Source organism: Argiope bruennichi, chromosome X1 (genome assembly GCF_947563725.1).
Source record: "Argiope bruennichi chromosome X1, qqArgBrue1.1, whole genome shotgun sequence".
NCBI classification, from domain to species: Eukaryota; Metazoa; Arthropoda; class Arachnida; order Araneae; family Araneidae; genus Argiope; species Argiope bruennichi.
Genome location: NC_079162.1, coordinates 45,787,366 through 45,809,315, shown reverse-complemented (window position 1 = coordinate 45,809,315; position 21,950 = coordinate 45,787,366). Strand labels below are relative to the sequence as shown.

The 21,950-nt window shown below is 27.6% G+C and overlaps 1 protein-coding gene across 8 annotated transcripts in view; it reads right to left on the bottom strand.

Annotated features, from left to right (window-relative positions):
* The window catches only part of LOC129958077 (mitochondrial sodium/calcium exchanger protein-like), a 96,482-nt gene that overhangs the window by 25,308 nt on the left and 49,224 nt on the right, over positions 1 to 21,950 (bottom strand). For all 8 annotated transcript variants that reach the window (XM_056070248.1, XM_056070255.1, XM_056070254.1 and 5 more), the window contains exons 6-9: positions 9,805 to 9,907; positions 7,239 to 7,406; positions 3,437 to 3,529; positions 3,231 to 3,341 (exon numbers count right to left, since the gene is read on the bottom strand). In XM_056070248.1, the coding sequence (XP_055926223.1) occupies positions 3,231 to 3,341; positions 3,437 to 3,529; positions 7,239 to 7,406; positions 9,805 to 9,907 (475 nt within the window). The remainder of the gene's footprint in view (positions 1 to 3,230; positions 3,342 to 3,436; positions 3,530 to 7,238; positions 7,407 to 9,804; positions 9,908 to 21,950) is intronic.

Below are 21,950 nucleotides of genomic sequence, written 5' to 3'. Positions count from 1 at the left end.
CATACATTAGATTTAAATCGCTAAGTAAAGGTACACTAAAAGCAGCCTCGAGAAAAGCATCAGCAGTTTCTTTACCATTTAAAGCAATGAGAGAAAGGACTCAAGGCAAATGCACACGAAAATGTTGAAAATGATTAGAAAGATAGCTTAAAGTGTCCAAAATACTCCAGCATATATGTATTGCTGTTCGACAATATCTATGAATCTTTGTGGTTTATACATAATTCAGTCACTCTTCATAAAGTTTCATTGCCCTTCTTCCTTTAGTACACTTCTGGTAGGACAACACTAGGCATGGAAGTCATTCATTTCACTGTACCTAATTTAAGTTGGAACTTGGGAGGCGGATAAAGTAATTTTTTTTTTTCTTTTCATGCTCAAGATCTTCATTCACTTGATATTATTGAATTCCCTTTTCTGCGAAGTATTTAAATATAAACAATTTTTCGTTGAATATCCTCCATACCGAGTTTAATAATATGGTAAATTGATTAAGGTTCTGGAATAAATACAAGTATATCCTGTTGCAATGAGATTGCTTTAAAATGGCAGATTTGGCAACCAGTTGAATGTAGACATGTTGATGAAAGCAAGATGGCAATAAAAATACAGGCATTTAGTATACTTCCGAACGTTATGTAGATATGAAGTAAGAATAGGAACTATTAAAGGAGTAAAAACATGAAAGTATCATGAAAATTGATTGTTTTAATGATCTGGATTGTTTCATGATTTTGATTGTTTTAATGAAAGGCAATAAAAAATGTACCTATGAATGAAGTTGTGCTACTAAGCAATCGTACCATGTTAAGTTTTGCGATATTACTAGAGATTCTCAAACTTTACAGAATCTTTGGAAACATTTGGTGGTATCAGTTCGAAATCGCAATTATTTCGAAGAAGAACCCTTTACTGTATAAATAATTTCATTTCGCAACATCCGTTAACTTTATAACAGCTCTTAAATACGTTAGCTATCTTTTAACGTGTTACATCTGTTTTCAGTTCTGATTTTAGAAAAGATTCTGTAGACTCCTGTTAATAAATAGACTACATTTACAATGTAAGTGATTCAAAATCTAGTAATGAATGACGAATCATATGTTTGAACAGTATTTTAGGCTTTCTTTGTTTCTATGGTTTCTAAACTTCTTTTATTTTTGAATTCTGTTCTTTTTGAGTTCTGTTTTTACAAATGATTCTGTAGACTCACGTTAATAAATATATTTACAATGTAAGTGATTCATAATCCAGTAATGAATGACGAATCGCATGCTTAAACAACGTTTTGGGCTTTATTTGTTTCCATGATTTCTAAACTTCTTTCTCGATATGGAAATATTCAATTGAGAAATCATTATTGACATCATTTTCAAATTTAATTTCTTTCGAATGAATTATCTATAGGGATACTCTTCCTCAAACTGTTCAAAGATCAAATTTTGTAAAAGTTCTGCAAAATTCTTTAAATAAAGGTAAATCCATGCAATAAAGTACAACCATAATATTATACATCGTAGTTAAAATCCTAATGCAAGTTTATTTTTATTGAAAACAATGTTGCGTTTTTTGTAAGCATTTCCATGATTCTTAAGTTTTAATGCCAACTGTTGTCAGTAACTCCGGCTATGTATTGCTTGAAAGTCTAATTTAGAAATTTGTATTTTCAGCGAAAACTAAATAAATTTTAATCTTCCTTATTTCTTCTAAGTGTGACATTTTTTTGCAACATAATATCTGGCTTCATTTTGCACAAACGAATACTTCAAGAGTTTGAATCATGCATTAAATGAATCAGCAATAGTTTGAATAAAGTATTTTTATTCGATATTTCCCACCGTTGATCTCTTTTTAGTATACATACTTCAAATAAATCAGTCAGAAAATGCAGATCCATAAAAGCACACTTTCCAATCATCATATTGTGTTCTTTTTGTTAACATGGTCTGAAAATGTATTTTAAGAAATATTAATCAGAATATTTCGAAGAATATATTTTCTTTGATATCCTCTTATTAGTGATAATTCATCAATTGATGTATCCCAAATAAATCAGCAAGAAAGTGCAAATTCAAAAACGCACATTTTCCAAACATCATTTCTTGGGTCTTTTGGTAATTTTGATCTGAAATTATATTTTGAGTATTATAAATTTTAGGAACCCTTATTTTGCTTAAAAAAAGATTACTACGTCATCCGATAGATGACCTTAATACAATCATCGCTTTCAATTTTTATTGATGTTTATCTTGTCTGCTCGTAAATATATAATGCAAGAAATAGATAATTTTTTAAAAAGAAATTTCCGACCAAACGTCTTCTACATATTCAAACACATTCTTCTGTAACTTGGTACAATTCCGAACTCTCTGCAATAAAAAGTTGCACAATTTTTTGCATGGATATTGATGTACGCAAGAAAGTAAAATTTCTAATGTGGTAACTGGGGAAATATTTAAATGCATAGTAATTTGTTGTACTATACAAAATAAAATTAAGCGACACTAAGTAAAGTTATTTACAGCTAGTATTTCAAGATGAATTTTTAATCCAAAAATACATAAGAAATTCCTCCAATAACGTTTAAAATGCCAATAATGCATTTCAGAAGTAAAAATAATAATACAATAGGTAAATTAAAAAAAATTCTTATGAAATGTAATAAAATAATTTCTTTAAAATACATTGTTTTTTAATATTTTCAGAATATCTTAAAATTCAAAAGAAAAAATCTCATAATGAGAATTGACACACAATAATAACGTTGTTTAAAGAATTATGCACATTGAAAGAACAACTTTTATGTAAATATCAGCTATGCTAAGAATCTATTCTGTCATATTTAGAAATCGACATAAATAAAATGTATGATTGAAAAAACTTACCACTTGATGCTGAAATTTTAATTAAAACAATAAAACATCAAACATGTAGAAGTTGCGCTTTCTTTTTTAAGGGATAAATAATTGGGCTTTACTTCTAAAGAATCATATCGTAGATTTTTAGATACGTGATAATACTGCTTTGCATGTATTTTAATATACTAGCAGATCAAAGCAATATAATGCAAAATCCGAAGTAAATTGTTTTTAAAGTAAGTTCTAATGACAGTTCCTATTATTATTATAAGTTTTAACAACAATCTGTTATTATAAGTTAAATGGAAAAGCAGCTGCCACTTAGTGTTTTGAAACTGGATTTGTAATTAACATTCGGAAATCGAAACTCACTTCTCAAAACGACACCTGCCGCTTCGGGGTTATCCTCTTCACCACTTGGTTGCAGAGTAACAGAAGTTTTTTTAGGCTCTTCCGTGTCTGATGGAGGCTGTATTTCTATATCTACAACATAAAGAAGAAAGAAAAAAAAAATTACTTGACATTTCTAAAACTTGTTTATGAATGCAAATGAATATGCTGTTGTTTTCTATACATACCAGGAACTTTAGGTGATTTGTTTTTGTATCTGTTATAAATAATGCGACTGATGATGACGACCAGTATGTACAAAATGTAAAGGGCGATGAAACCTGTTGATAATTAAGTAATAATTAGTGTATTATGCAATAAAATTAGGCAATTTATTTTCAGAGTTTCTAAAATGAACAAAATATCAAAAGTTTTTTTAAATCAATTTTCAAATGATTTCATTTTATTACAATTTATTTAATAAGTTTTTCATAAAATTTGACAAAACCTGCCATTTTTAAATGCAAAAATGAAAATGTAGTTAAGAAAAAGTTAAATATCTATAAAATTTTTATCCGTAATAAACACAGGAATCTCAATCTGTTAGAAAAAGAATCAAAAGCATGTTGGAATTTCGAAAGCTAGAATAAGCAGTAAGGAAGAGAATGATTGGACGTAATTTCAGGAAACTTTACAGATATTGATTTAATTTTTTTGAAAAGATGCAAATTTTATTCGTTTGATTAAGAGGTGGCATTTCAAAATGTTTTGATTCATCAAATAACTTCATAATAATTCTAAATCAATAAGTCTAAATTCCTGGAAAAAAGATGATAAAAACTTAAATATTGCATTTTTTAGCAAAAAAGCATGCCATAAAATAATACACATAACATTTTTTTCATAAAACACAGATAAAACCCTAAACCAGCATAAATTTTTAACTAATCATATTTAAGATAAAAATGATTCATGAAATTATTGGGCTTTTTTCAATTAAATGATTGCTGAAAATTTCACTTTATTTTAAGCTAAGATAAAAAAAAATCTACAATATTTTTTATTATAATGTATGAGAAAAAAAATGAACTTGAAGGTAATTTTATTGCATTGTGCATGTTTTTGTACACAGTTACATGTACACAATTAACAAACAGTGTAACAAAAGAACCGTATACTAATTTGTCAAATTTCATTATATTTTGTTCATATAAATAAGTTATTTTTAGTTAATAATAAAAGTTAATAAAATCTAAACTACTGAACACATTTTCTTCAAATCATGCTCCAAGAACTGTGAAATATAAAGGTGGTTTTAGTGAAGATTTTGGGTTTTTTTGAAGATAAAAAAAAATCTACAATATTTTTTATTATAATGTATGAGGGAAAAAAATGAACTTGAAGGTAATTTTATTGCATTGTGCATGTTTTTGTACACAGTTACATGTACACAATTAACAAACAGTGTAACAAAAGAACCGTATTCTAATTTGTCAAATTTCATTATATTTTGTTCATATAAATAAGTTATTTCTAGTTAATAATAAAAGTTAATAAAATCTAAACTACTGAACACATTTTCTTCAAATCATGCTCCAAGAACTGTGAAATATAAAGGTGGTTTTAGTGAAGATTTTGGGACAATTAATTAAATGGTTAGTTTTTCATCAATTTAAAATTATCATTCAATTGCGCTAGCGAACAATTTGATGGCCACCAAGGTTTGTTAAGCAGACTGAATTTAAGATAAAATAAGGGAAAAGAGAGATATTTAAATAGGATTCATTTAAGCTTATTTAAGATTCATTTAACTTGAAAATTATTTTGAGGTTTTCCGTTATTTAAAAAATTATTCAAAATTTAATTATTTGCTTTAAATGGTCAAAGAAGATTGATATTCAGTATTGAAAATGGCTGCTTCCGTATTCCATGTTGTAAACATATACTTAAATTTTCTCTAGCGATATTTAACTAAATATTGTTAAACATTGTTAATAATTTATTGAATTATTAGTTAATGTCTTAATACATTATTTATAACTTATTGAGAATGTTAGTTTTGCTTAGTTTTTAAAAATCGTTTGGTATGTTTTAAATTTTCATAGAAATTACAAGGTATTAAAATTCTTTTGTGGGACAGATTTTATCAATTTGATAAAACGATAAAATTTCAGACGATAGAAAAATTTCTACCAATATAATATTTTATATAAAAAAATTTTGTATTAAAAATAAAGTTGAAAAAGATAAAAGGAAATTGGGTATAATGTGTATTACAATAATATATATAAAAAAATCTTTTATATTATAATATTGCATATATTCAAGAAGCATTCGTTTATGGGTTATATTTTAACTTTTTCTTATAAAATGTAAACTCAACGTAGCTTTTAACAATCAATTAAATATATGATAACATTAACCTTTATAATGAATATTTGTTGTAAATATTTCAAATTTTGTTCATAAATACTGAACTATAACCAATGTTTTAATGAAGCTTCCTAATTATTAAAGAATTAATATTTTATTTATAAAAAACATGAGAATAATTTCATCCCGCGTAATGTTGGGTATATCTCTGGTTTATAAATATTATCATAATAAATTTTACTAAGTTGCTTTCATAATAACACATGTTACTTTGAGATTGATTAATAAAAGGTTTAATTACTGCATTAATTAATTAAAAGAATTCAAAACACATAAATCAATGAACGATTCGAATGTCTGATATTAGGATTCGAATATTTGATATACAAGACGGTTATTTTAGCCTATTTAAAACATTCATGATCTTGCATTGAAATAATGTATTTAAAGAATCTTTTATATAGAAATAAAACACCTTTAATTTGTCATTATGACTATAAGCCAATGCATAATATTCACCGAGTCTATATGCATTAAATTCACAATTAGAATATTCTAGAAATGAATATATTTTCCTTTGGCTGAATGAGAAAATTCTCTGTATTAAGTATTGCATTAAGGTTAAAAAAAAAAAGAACCTCGTTGTTCTTGATAATATCCTATTTCTTAAACGCATAAACTTCTAGATAACTAGAAACGTCAACGCAAATGAGCTGTTATTTCATAACCATAACAAATAACCTTTGTTTTTGACTGTTTTTTATAATAACGGAAAGTGCACCAATTTTAACGTTTTCCTTTCTATGCTATAAAGAATGCTTGTCTGCTGAGGTGCTGCCAGAATAAGTAATATGTGTCAATGATTAATATTACTGGCTTACACTGTCAATTAAATTAAATATCTATCTCTATATTTTAAATACGAGCTATTTTTTTTTCTCCTCTGTGCACTTAATTGAATGTAATTTTAAGAAGGAAATAAGAATTATGCTGGCAGTTCTTGATTACTCTCAAATTTATTGATTATATGTTCAAAACTTCACCCACAATACATGATTTCTTCGATATGTATTAATAGAAAGTTCGCTGTCCAATCATTATTATAGTTAGTAAAAGGGAAATGTTGGAATTAATAATAAAATAAACATGTGTTTGAACCCAACAGAAATTTGCTGATAAATATTTATTACAAGATATCATTCGCATCTTAAAAATATTTTGCTAAATACCTGATCAATTTTATCAAGCACTAGGTAAATTAGGTATTAATGTATTATTGTCATATGATCATTACTTATTATTATTGGTTATTTAATTATTTATCACTCTTTGTGTTAATAAGTTGGGCCAAAAATAACTATGAGTGACAACTTTCAAATATCTCTACTGAATTTGCTAGTTTTCCAAATATGAATATATAGTTATTTTGTTTACATAAATATATACTAACATTAAACTAAAACACAATTATACAAAGCAACACTTCACCTAAGGAAACATTATTTATTGTGCATTTTATGTTAGCAGGAAAATTAGAATGCTACAAGATAAAGACAGATTTAAACTATCAGAGTTCTGCGAAATCTTATTTTAAATTGTTTTAATGAATTTTAAGAACAGATTCAGATTTTACTGAAGTTTACACAGAAAACAACATATGATGTATCTAATACCTACCTATCGAGTGCAAGAGTGTGACCTCTCCGTAGTAAAACCTTAAAAATGTCCAAAAAGCAGCACACACATAAAATATTATATCTCTTAAAAATGGCCTTTCCATTATTTTGAACGGTTTACTAGCAATGATTGATCCAGCAACGACAGATGTGACGAATATACCGGCACCTAGAATAATTATAATATACATTTTAATTTATCACATAATTTATAAAAAGATAGTATGAGTTTAATAAAGTGTAAACTATTATTGTTTTATAGTTTTAATTTTATCTATTGGACAAGATTAAAAAAAGGGGACAACAAAATTTTTTCTTCCTTAAAATTTCTTGAATTACAAAAGACATTTCAAGTTTAAAAAAAAAATAAATATTCATTTTTCAGAGAGGTAAAAGAATTGGAACTATTTATAAAATGATAATTTATAAAATTAGTTTTATTGTTGTTATTAGTTAAAAAAAATTAGTTATCTTATGTTTTTTTTAATTCATGATGTTTATTAAATTCGAAATCTAGTCTTTCAGTTGTTATAATTGTATAAAAAGAGGGATAAACGATGTTTCTTTAAGATATTGGTTTAATTATCAAAAAGTAAATATTGGTCATGAAGTCATTACAGATTACTAAATATATAAAACGTGTAAATAAATAATACGTGTAAAAAATATTTTTTTTTATCGGTAAGGGTCATTTCCACCAAAATTAACTGGTATTTTTTTCTATTAAGCAGATTATAGCCGTAAGTCATCTGTTATAGTCATACATTTTAAAACATAAATGTTAGGTCTTTCATATAGTTTTCTATTTTTTATTTGAAAAAAATTATGTTTTTATTAATATGTTTTGAAATATTCCTATTAATTTTCAAACATGCTATTTTATATTTATCTACAGTTAATAAAACTATATTAAACCCTTATTTTAGGCTGTTTGTCTATTTAGAGGAATCCCAGAAAAAATTTCTTTGTGAATGTGTTTAATTTGTTTGTTCCATTCTAGAAAAATTCAGTGGTAAATTATGATCGGATAATCTTTTATATATAAATTGCCTCGAACAGTATTTTACTATTAACCTTTTTTCACTGTGATGGATACTATTTTAAACATATAAAAACGAATTTTTAATTTTTTAATAAATCTTGAAAAAAATGGAATGATGTCACTTGTCCAACATTTTTTGGAATTGGAGACATTGACACCTATTCTAAAAATGTTTAATATTAACCCTCTACTTTACAAATGGAGAACATTTAAGAAGATTTCTTTCCAACAGAGATTTCTCATTCAAGAGTTATTATATGAAAGAATAAAGTGTGATGTCAGACAGCGAAAATTTAGATCTGGCGATCGTGGTTTCGCATACTGATTCCACCGAAGGCATTTCTCTGTATGATTATGCGCAATAAATCTGCAGTCCTGGGTCAACCTCCCTCGCGTAGCTGTTGTGTGAAAATTTTGAGCCTGCAGCGATTATCATTTGTCCACCTGATTATCTGACTCTAATTTGACGAACCTTACAAAGCATGGTTTTAATCTGATCAATTGATCAAGTACAAACTATGAGGATAGTCCACAAAACATTCACAATGTCGAATAGTAAGGAAAGAAAAAGAATCTTTTCTTACATGGCTTGTAGCCTGGCGTTAATGCTTCTGTGCTAGTTGAAAATATCTTCTGAAGAAGCAACTTATAACTTAAACCACATTTATTGTAACTGAAAAATCTGGTCTCTTACTTATCTTTCATTTTAAACAAAATTTTCATATTTTTTCCTAAATTCTTTCATCACATTCTCATTAGATAATATTCGTTCATTTTTTGCAAATTTCCTCATATATTGAACTGATATTATCCATACGGTTTCTTCCATACATCTACATATTTAGATTGTCATGAACTTCGCACATTCCTTGGGAAATTGTGAAACGTTTTTTACCAAAGAAGTTCTGAAATTCGAACTGCTCTTTTTCTATTTTTTTTAGCCAAATGCAAAAATCTTTGCACATCTTTTAATAGTCACTCCTCTCATCTTAAATTCTGCTCATGTCATTCTGATTGAAATCAATTTTTTATTCAGTGTTTTAATTCTTTTTTTAATCGCCAAAGATTTGACGATCAATTCTCAATAATATTTCATAATTATTCAAAACTTTCTGAAGAATTTCACGATTTTATTATCACTTAATATATAAATATCCTCTTCTTAAGCAGTCAGCTATCATCAAACAATCATATAAAAACATTAATCAAATTTTAAATGATTAAAATAAAAAAGAACATGCAAAAATTGACGACATTTATTGCCAGAGTGGTCTTGTCAGCTTAGAGTCTCCAGCAATGTTAATTATACTACCGAACGCGTACCACGTATTCTTGACGTCGTATAAATAGCGAAATAAATATTCATCTATTGAAACATCTTTGCAACTCACCTACAATAAGAATTAACATCTTTCGTTTTACGATTTTTAATTTAGTCGGAGCCTATGTCAGCTGTAGATGTCGGATAACGATACCCTACTGCATATAAATTAAATATTTGAAAGAAGTTAAAATCTAAACTTACCGAAAAGAGTACCGATGACAAGCTCAGGACGACCTTGTTCTGTACCGGCAACAGATGAGAAAATATCTGGTGCGCCATTTCCAAAAGCTAAGAAAGTTACGCCCTGTAGGATTTCTGTTAAGAAGCATCTTTTGAATTTTTTAAAAGTATACATTGGTGTAAGGATAAAGAAAGAAGGAGGGAGGTATAGATATTTTGGGTGCCGCTCTTAGGGGCTCCGCGAATACAGAATAATAATTCATTCATTTCTCTTTAGGACATTAAGTATGACAAAAGGGGGAAAAAATATTAAGTCCTAGATGGAGCTAACTCTTACAAGTTTATATTAAGTACATTATATTTTAGATTCAACTGATAACCCTTGGAGAAAAAAATTATTTAATAAAGATACAGAATACGTTAAAAGATATGTTGTCATTTTCAACATGCATATAGTTGTACATGAATATACAGTAAATATAACATAACAATAGGTAGATGAATTGATAACCTTAAGAAAAATATGGTATAATTAAAAATTTGTAAATTCTAAATAAAATAATGTTCATTTCCCATATCCGTATGTTATTTATATTTATTTTTTAATTTTCTAGCTGTCAATTTTTTTTCTTCCTATTGTTCGTGGGATTGTTGAATGTTATGCTTTCCGATTTCTTGGTAAGAACGATTGCGTAAGAATCTGTTAAATAGAATATTAGTAGTTCCTCGTTAAATCATGAAGCTGTACTTGTTTGAAGGCATTTCTCAATAAATATGAAACCGGCTATCGCTTTCCTTTCTAAGGAATACTTGGAACAATGCAACAGTGACGCAATAATTTTCTGCCTTTGTTTAAAGAAATCAAAAAACAAACATATCCTGTAAAAAATTTCTATAATATTCAAGTTTAAAATAAAAGAGCAGAAAATATTCGTTTGAATCGCCTCCAGTTCATAAATTCCTATGCATAAAATCCTAATGAATCTAAAGAATTCTCTCTATTTTGGAGATTTAGAATCGTAATAGAGAAGAGCAGACTATATTATCATGTAAAAATTATCTACCCTTAATATAATATAGTCTACTAGTTAACGCATTTTTATTATTATTTTTTTTTTTTTTTTGGTTTGCAGAAAGTTTGCTTAGCAAGGAAAAAAATCTTATGCCTAATAAATTATCATTTGAAATTAACATATGTCAATGACTTTCTTTACACCATGCTGCAATTAACACTCCTTCATATTTCAGGTTTGAAAAATACCATCAAATGGTGGAATAGTTTTCGGTAAGTATGAAAACAATTAGTTTAGTCCTTTTTGACATATGAAAACGTATATTTCGTTTATACTCGAAAATTTAATACAGCTGGTTATTCAACAAAATAGGCATACTTTGTTTCCATGGATTACAACATTTTCTTTAAAATCGTGACCGATGCAACAGCCTCTTGCATAATTCAGATGAAAAAAAAAAAAAAAAACCTCGTTGTTCTTGATAATATCTTATTGCTTAAACGCATAAACTTCTTGATAACTAGAAACGTCAACGCAAAGTGAGCTGTTATTTCATAACCATAACAAATAACCTTTGTTTTTGACTGTTTTTTATAATAACGGAAAGTGCACCAATTTTAACGTTTTCCTTTCTATGCTATAAAGAATGCTTGTCTGCTGAGGTGCTGCCAGAATAAGTAATATGTGTCAATGATTAATATTACTGGCTTACACTGTCAATTAAATTAAATTTCTATCTCAATATTTTAAATACGAGCTATTTTTTTTTCTCCTCTGTGCGCTTAGTTGAATGTCATTTTAAGATGGAAATAAGAATTATGCTGGCAGTTCTTGATTACTCTCAAATTTATTGATTATATGTTCAAAACTTCAACCATAATACATGAACATGAAATTAACATATGTCAATGACTTTCTTTACACCATGCTGCAATTAACACTCCTTCATATTTCAGGTTTGAAAAATACCATCAAATGGTGGAATAGTTTTCGGTAAGTATGAAAACAATTAGTTTAGTCCTTTTTGACATATGAAAACGTATATTTCGTTTATACTCGAAAATTTAATACAGCTGGTTATTCAACAAAATAGGCATACTTTGTTTCCATGGATTACAACATTTTCTTTAAAATCGTGACCGATGCAACAGCTTCTTGCATAATTCAGATGAAAAAACTACGAAGTTTTATTGCCTAAGTGTCAACTGCAAGACAATGGCGGAATAAGAGATTACCATCCGAAAGTTCGGATCTTTACTAAATCGAGTTTTTATTTAAAGGTTAATCCCTCTTTACTGAAGCTTGTTCTACTTGTTCCTCTGCTTGCTCGGAAACAGAAAGAGATTATAAGTAAATTTGAAAACAATTGGTTTTATTCTTTTCTTATACTAATATTGCTTAACGATAGGAAAACCAATAAACAACCAAGGGATATTTCATCGCATTGAATTACTGCATCATAAATACTTAATTTCTTTGTTTCAAGATAAACAAATATCTCTCTTTGTATTCTATTTTCCAACAGAACTATCGAAAATTTCAGTTTTATGTTTGCTTTCTCCGAAGAGAATGAATTCCCTTCTATCAAAAAGTGCGTTGACCAAAGTTATCTTTCCTTCACTTTTTGAAGGAGAAATATGAATTTCTCCTGCACGATGAAAAATTCTTTTGAAATTATTTCATGCCAAAAAATTTCCTCGATGACAAGTCAATATGAATTTATTCTACGGCTCAGAAAAATTTATATCTAAATTTAAATATGGTATAAGACAGAAACGGTAGAGAGAGGGGGGGGGTATTTCTTTAAAAAAAGTGGTGTTTGACAGTACACGATGAGCAAAGCGGTAGTAAAAGACTAAATAAAGTACAGAAAGAGGTATTATAACTTAGAAAAGAGCTAAAAACATCAACTTTTATATATTTTCGCATCTTTTGTACTTAATTTTCAAAGTTCGAAAACCAATTTTAAAAATCGATAAATTACCTGTTATTATTCCGATATGTAAAATATAATAGAAATTGAATTGTCGTTAAAGAAGTCAACTTATGCCCACTTGATTTATTTCTGTCTCGCCATGTTATTTTAGATTCTACTGAATATTTTGAATAAAATAAAAAAAACGGCATGATGTTAGCATTTCGGTATAAAAGAAAGCTCAGGTACTTTGTCACGCGATTTACGAATTGTCACTATATACAGCAAGCTAACAACATCATGAAACCACCTCATTTAGCGCTATTATTATATTTAAATACATTATGGAAAGTCCTGTTCTGGGCTCTTGAAGGTGTCGGGAATAGAAAAAGCTCAAGTACCTTTGTGTTATAACAACATAAAGTCTCATTTGCAGATATTTGGGTTAGATTTCGCTTGGATAATAGTTTCAAGTCATCAATTAAACAGCCTAAAAATTTGACATAAAACTTCAAGGAAAGAAAAATTTATTATTACAAGATATTGTACACAAAATTTTAAAACGTTGAAAGCATTTCCGTACATGGTCGTCATACGTAGTGAAATGTGCATTGCTTGCTTCGATTGATTTCCATTGTTATAAATTTCCTCGCAAAAAGAAAAGGAAATTTTTATGTTGATTTGGGAAATCAACTCAAAATGGAAAAACACTAGAAGGAAAGAGTCGACTACAAAAGATTCAGTGCAGCATATTGAAACTAGTGTCATTACATTTGCTCAATAACCGAAAAATTGCATCAAGCGGAATTTGACAATATGAGGCCTCATGTGCGAAATAATTTTGATGTCCCTTCCTATGCCCAACAATGTAAATTTGCAGTCGACTTCATACTGTATTGTCTGAAAGATTTTGAGCCTCATCCTTCTCGAAACACGAGGCGATCGCCTCTAGCGCTTGTGCGAAAAACCGGCGATCGCCTCTAGCGCTTGTGCGAAAAACCGTCACAAACATATACTAGCAAGTACATGGTATGATGCAGTATTGAGAATGACGTCAATGGTGCCAAACATTTTCTGAAACTTTGTCGGCATTGCATTTGATTATTATATTTAGAGGTGTTGGACGATGGGCTTATAAAAATTTAGAAAGAATCCTTCTAAAAATATTTGTTTAAAACTGATAAAAATTTTTATAGAGCTATTCATTAATAAAATAGAAAAGATCGTGTAAATATTCAAGGTATAGTTTTAAGAAAAAAAATAAGTGATTTTTAGTTTTTTTCGAAACCCTTTAATTCCTAATTTGTTATTATAAGTATTAAAAAGAGAGAGACGGAATTTAAATAAAACGAATAAAAAATATTTAGCTGGCAAGGAAAGTATCAAAAGAATTTTTTATAGAAAACCAAGTTACAAAAAAAAAAAGTTTTATTAGATTTCGTAATAACAATATTGTCATTGAAAGGCAAAATTCAGCCTGTTGCACACCCATATTCAAGTTTAGCTTGATTCAAAAGGGTTTAGGTTGATAAGTCTCAATCACTGTTGTTCTTTCGTGCTTTAAATGACGAAATACTGTTTTTCCTTGGGTTTTTTGCTAGACGCAAGTGTTTTGTTCCACGAGATCATCGTTTATTTCATAACCCAGCAGTGTAAAGAAAAAAAAATGTCCCGAGGTAAATGAATACTTTCAACCCTGAACTTGAAGGTCTTAACAAAAAGAATGCGAAATATTTTTTTTTAAATATATTTCGTCAAAATTCCGCGAAGTAATTTAAAGAAAAATTGTTTTTGAATAAAAAGGATTTCTCGTAATAGAAAATAATGCTTTAATAAAAGTAAATAAAATGAAAAGGATAGTATTCTTTCTGTTAGAATTGGCTAGTATTTGGAAATTATTCACGATTTTTATTGGAAGCATAATATTTATAATTACCGATAAAACTGAATAGAAAATTGATGCAATGCAAGATAAAATAAAAATACAGATATTTTAATATGAAAACTTCTTAACATAGCTATTAAAAATAAACTGAATTTATATTCTTCGCACTGTGTTCAGGAATATGGCAGACGATTACCAAAAAATATCATTACATATCTATTAAGTCGGAGTAATAAAAAAAGATCTATGCTTGAAACTTTTGTTAATGGATGTAGTACATGCCTACATACTTTTAAATTCAATTATAAGCTATATACATGAACTCCTAACAATAATCTATATTAAAAAAATACATCATCAATAAAATTTAATAAAATAAGTATTTTGTGAAATAAATTTTTATTAATCAGAGAAGATATTTGAGCTCTAAATATTTATTGTTTTAGATTAAAATACATCATTATTAAAATATTAAATTAAAATTAAATAAATAGTGTTACAAATTTTCTTATTAAAGGAAAAAGTAACCTGACTTAGACACGATGAGGGAAATGCAGAATAAAGCTTCTATATTCGTATATTAATTCCTTTTTTTAGACAAATATTAATATGGATAACGATATATGAAATATTGAGTCCTTTGTTATTTAGCCTTTAAAGACCATTATCGTTCAAATTCGAAACAAAGCATTTAAATTTTTATCCTCTGAATTTCCAATTTTTTGATTTTCCGAATCTTTTGTAAATGAAAAGTGAATTTAGTTTTATCAATGGAAAAAAGAATTCATCCAATCATCTTTCGGTGGTTTGAGAAAAAATTTTTTTTGTTGTTAACGAAGTTTTCCTTTTGTTTTCTATTTTTGTATCTATATTTGGCAATGGATAAATAAATGGTTTAATTACTTAACATAAAAACTGTTAAATTATTTTTTTCTTTTATCCACGAATTTCTCTACCTTATTATAATCCTAATTGTAGTTAAAGAAATCCAATTTAATTGCAAATCTTCACACGAAAAAAAAAGTGCATATTTTATATCTTTGTATCTTTTAACTATTTTGTGCCACAATTATTTCACAATTTGAGTTTAAAATAGTAATTATTCGAGTATTATCTGTTTGAAACTAATTTTCCTTTTCAAATGAAAATATCCGTAAAAAATAAAATAATTTCATTAAAAAATTCATCAAATAAACACTTTTTAATCGACTTTTAGAAATAATTTATTTTTTGGGATTACTGTTGATTCACATTAGAAATAATTTAATTTTTATTCGGTTGATTTAATATTCATCGCTGATCTCGTGTGAAAGTTTAGAAAAAGTTCGAGAAAATAGAAACTGGCTGCTGTTCCATATTTAACAAAATTATAGACAACTATTAGTAGAACAGGTTCTGTTACTGATAAGTCACTGCCTGGTAGAACTACAGAATCGTGTTGCCTTTTGTTTCAATAATTACTATGAACATATTGAAAGTCGAATAGTAAAAAATTTGTTTTTTCTATCTATTCTTTAACGGGTTTTTTCCTACTTTGTATACTTACTTAGTTATAAGCATTTTAAATTGCATCGAACTTTGTGGGCATCCTATAAATAAAAATATGAGGAAATATTGTATGTATATTAAATAAAATTTTCAATCATGTAAATAGAATCAGATGAGTCACATAATGTAAATTGCTGAATTTTCTGATTTAAATTTGAAGAAAAGATTTATTGTAAAGAAAGGTCCACCCTTAACCTGAGAATAGAAATAAGTGCAAATCTTGAAAATAGCATATGAGAAGGAATAATCATTTTCATGCTTCTGAGAAAATTAAGATCGTATACAATTATACATGTTATTGAATTCTTCGTTATGATTTCTCAAAAACTTGACATTTTATAAAGATTTCACTTAGAACTCCTGAAAACAAAATACGCAACAATATTCTTATTCTTACTTCGTAGAATGAAAAAAAATTGAATTATTATTCCCAGTAAATTTTATCAGATAATTATTTTATGTCTTTTCTGCTAGTATGTTATGGAAATACAAACTTTTAATTCGTTTTTATTTGGGATTATAATATTATTTTTTCAAAATTTGCATTAGTTTTGTTGAAACAATTGAATTTAAGTATATCAGGAATAATAGCATTAAGAATGAAAGTATATATGTAAAAAAAATGCTGTGATTATACATTTAAAAAGATTTCGTGACATAATTTCATATACGAAGCAGCATATTCTAAAACAGACAAAAATTTAATGATTAAAAATAAGAAAATATTCAAAACGTAATGAAGAAAGACATCTCTCGTGCTAAAGAATCATTAATGGAATCTCCATACGGAAAACTACGTTTCCACTTTTACTGCAGTTACATTGTCTGAAATTTAAAAAATAATAAAATTTATCGGAATATAAAAAAATGTCTGTTATGAAATTTACCAAACAGAGAAATAATATGCATTTGCTTTTTTTTTTTTTTTTTACGCTGAAGCTAAATTTGCGTTACAGTTTTCTGTTCCAGCTGTATAAAACGATCAAACAATCTAGAATTTCCGATTATAAAATGGAGAATATTCCTAAGTTCTAAGGAAAACTGAATGAATTTTTAGAGAGTTGAAGTTATGCCAGAACAATTTTCAAACCAAGAAATTCTATCTGGAAAATATATAGTTAGTAAGGTACTTGAAAAAGCAAAAACAAATATAATTTGAGATTACAAGAGATGATTGGAAGGATTTAACTTAGTCCTTCATCCCTGAATTATTCACGTTAATAAATAAGTTTCATATAATCATAAAGATAGTTGAATAATTTTAAACTTTAAAATTATAAAGTCATGCAAGCAAATTTCAAGTAAATAATTTCACAAGCTTAGCAGTGGCAGATTTAAGTATTTTGCAGTTCTAGGCAGTGCACATTATTACTCCTCTTTTAAAAAACTGGTCAATTTAGTTTCACATTTCAATCCATTTTTAACACATTAATGATTTTAAGTATTAATTTTATTATATTATGATTTATTTAAAGTATTATATTGATTTATTTATAAAAAGAAACAGCGAAAATACTTCATCATTTTTCAACCGACATCCATCCCAAAGCTTTTAAGTGGATAACGATCATTGATATTTTTCATTGTAACATTTTCATGTTAATATGACTAGTAAAATATCAGTCATTTAATGTAAAATAGTAAATTGTGAGATAAAAATGAATAATTTTTTTCTTGCGATTAGAATGTACACAGTTGAAATGATTCACTTGATTAGAATATAAATTGATTAAGTCAGAGAGAATTAAAATATTAAATTCATAAGAGAACATTATTTTTGCAAGTTTGAGTTTTAAAATACTTTTGATTTAGTATTGCTGAGAAATTAAATCCTATTTCATGTTATTGAAAAAGTAACTCAATAAGTACAAATTAATAAAAAAAAAGAAGTAAACTTAAGAATTAAATTAAAGATTTTAAAATTATATATTGTATTTATTACTTTCAATTGCAAATTATATTTATGTAATATTTTTATATAATTTAACAAACAAAGCGAGAAAAACGCTGTTACTGTTAGTTTATGTGTAAATGACATCGTTCAAAAAAATATTAAATTGGGTACATTAAAACGCAGGCGAAAAGTTACGTTTATTACAGTTCCATTTATTCTTTTAGTTACAACATCACTCCAAGTCCTTGTCAAAAGAAAATACGGAGCAGAAACACATATTTACAAAAGGAAGTAGCTGTCAGTGTCATGTCATAGCTGTTGTTAAAAAAAAGAATGCTTTCTTTATTTGAACAAAAATGTAAAAGATAGGTTTTTACTTTGTATTGTAGCTAGTATTTTACTTTATCTACGCATTTTTTTTAAAGCTGTAATTAATTTGGCTTTCGACCAGAAGCAGATTTACTTTCTATTACAACTCTGAATTTCTTTGTGTTTGAACTTGTTTGAGTAACAATGTTTTAAAAAGGTCTCAGTCGAGTTCACAGGCAAATGAAAAACAAGTGACAGGTGAAAATGCTCGTAACGGAGTGTGAAATAAAAACAGTACTTACAGTTTACTCTTTAGAATCATCAGAAAAGAAAACTGTATAAATTACAGCATTCAGCTATACTAAAAAAAAAAAAAAAAAAAAAAAAAAAAAGGAATCTCCACTTTTAAACAAACTTTAAAAAATTATATCCCCAGTTTTCATTTGATAATCTTCAAATAAAAGCTGAGAGTTCAATGTTTAGAAAAAGAAGAAGAAAAAAAAAAGGATTAAGTAATACTCAGAGTAAGAATAATATCCCGAATAATTAATATAATAATTGATAGGTGCTGTAGCTCTAATCGGAAGCTTTTGTCTTTGATTATAGAAGCAATAATGATGTATTTTTTAACATTAAAAAATAAAGCATTTTACAACAATGGGTTCAAAAGATTGGTAGAAGCATTTTTATCTTGAAGACAGAATTCTCAGGCAGATTTTTCGCTTGTTTTTCAGGGTATCTACAAAATTAATGTATAGCTATCAAAAAGCACCTGGGGATTATTTTTTATATCGGAGATTGTTTTCAGTCCATAAACAAGGAATTGGAAGTAGAATATTACACTAGATCTAGACACACACATATATATACATTTTATCTATTTATTCTTTTCTATCAATATTTTAGTTATTTATTTGATTATATTGATCATTATTTATCTTTATTATTACAACTTCGTTTATTTTTTAAAGTATTTTTGTTATGTTTTATATTAAAGAACGATTTCAAAAGAATTGTGCTTTAGTTTCACAAGTTCAGTTTCCTATAAAAGCTGAAAACCGAAGAAAACTGTAAAAGTTAAATTTCGTTTGCCGAAGTTGAAATGTAAAATTAATGCAAGCTCATGCGATATGTAACATCAGCACTATGCTAATTTAATTTTGGCGGAGAAACAATATGATCTCACTATAGAGCGTAAGTAAATACTTAGTTAGTTTTTAGATAAAGTACGATTATTCTTATCAATGACTCTGGGGTTATACAAATAAATTTAATTGAGCTACGGCGCAAAAAAAATTTCAAGATAACTTTTACCCATCTATATACATTAATGCATGGCATCGGCTACTTACTCATAGAAATTAAAACTGGAACTGTGCAGAACATGAGAAATGCAGTGGTTATTCAGATGCTATCTAAATCAGTTGAACACAGTTCAAAATTACGAGGTAAGTATCGGGTAGCATTCATGTGGCATGTGAAATATAAGCTCATTAAATCAAGAATCCATTGGTGCTTTTATGCATTTACACCAACATTAAAAAAACATAGACATTATAATAGTTTCTCATTTCGTCAGTTAACATATTCTTACAGGTCTCCACAGGAAAAAAAACTATGGTTGTATGAAATATTAAAAAGGTTAGTACAAGTAAACTGGACGCAATTCGAAGTTGGGAAATCCAGGACTAGCAGCTTTCATGTAATATTAAAATAAGACATAAATTAAATAAATCATTGACTTTTAAAAATATTAAATAACTTTTAAGTATTTACATAAATATTAAATAAAGCCGAGGACATTACGATGATTTCTCTATTTATCGGTCAACTTACTCTTACAGGCCTAACAGAAACAAAAATTGGGATTGTATGGAACTTGTTATTTGGATGCCATCCAAATCACCTGAACACAATTCAGAATTACGAGGTAAGTACCCAACAACCTTTATATAACTTCAAAATGTGACTAAAGAGCATCAAATCAATGAATTTTTCAAAAATCCTGTGATACATTTATACATTTACTTAAACGCTAAAAAAACTTGGCCATTATGATAATTTCCTCAGTCTAGCATCCTCTCACAAGTTTCAAGGAAATGAAATCCACCAAACGTTTTCAAGAAATTCAATATATCAACTGGTAGTCGTGGTTCTTTTTGTAGTTGAAGAACAATAACGTAGAACGTTTATGAATTTCTTTGGAATTCAGAAGCTTGGGTAAATTTTCATATACGTGAGTCAAAATCACGACTGGAAGTGCACAAATGTTAAACAGCTAGCAATAGTGTCTGCTTTTAATTCGCCGAGTAGTGTCAGAAACCTTATAATGGCATTTAACATGCAGAAATGCTGCCTTTAATCCATCCAGTAGTGTCAGAAATCTAATAATGGCCTTTAACATGCTATAAATTACGGGATATATTCTTTTAAAGAAGTTAAATGGCTATTGCATAAACATTTTAGCTGAGTTCGTAGAGCTGGAACCAATATACAGGGTGTCCACTCTAATCGTGATCTAGTACCTAATTTGTAAACCGTTGGAGGTAGGCAGACGCTTTCAGTTGGAAATTTTTTTTTAAACGAAGTATCGAATTGTTTGTTGTTTTTGTCAAGAAATAAACTGATAAAAATTATGAAATCTGAATTTCTGTACAGATCTCTAGTTCTATTATTTATATTTAATAAAACGTTCTTGACAATCTAGATTTTTTTTTAAACGGAAAGATATATATTCTTCTGCGACTAAAATCTAATCAAATTGTGAAGCTTTGAACGTCATTATTATTTTATAGGATTTTAGATCATTTCAATGGTTGCTTCGAGGAAGGTCCTCGAATCACGTATTGCGCTTCCTCTAGATGATCGGTAAACGGCTTAATATGAAGGAATTTTAAGCTTCATAAGCGGGTCATTTTAAACTCAGAACTTTTTTTAAATTTAAATATTAGAATATAAGAATATTTTACTAAATATAACTGAAAGCACAGGTGGATTTTTCATTGATATTTTAATCTTTAGGATATTTGCACCAATATTTTTATTGACTCAAACAGCAAAAAATATAATTCTTTACATCAGTTATATCATTTTTTCTACTAGGAATATATTCCCATTTCTAAAGATTTAAACATTATCTAGTGGACGTCCTGTATGTTATCACATTGATTCTGGTTACCTTTTCACTGAGATTGGGATCGATAAAATTGCTTGCATGTATCTTTCGATTTTGTAGAAATTTTTTTAACAAAAGTAAGTACTGATATTTTAATCAAGTCTATTCATGCTCACTTGATCCACGTAGGTTCAGTTTCAAAATCCAGTGCTCAATTTGTAAGAGAAAAAGGAGATGACATAACAGTACAACTTAAGACAATGAGCAATTATATAACTGTGACGGTACATAAATGAGCTCCGTTACGGTAAGATAATGAGCAATGTTCAATAAAGTTAATATATAGAAAAGTAAAATTTTGTTTATATAATTATGAATTTAAAATATTTTACAATAATTAAAATATATTTATAGAAATGTTCCACACATTAAAAGTTTGGGCCTTGACACTGTCATTCTTACATAACAAATGCAAATAACGTTTTTTG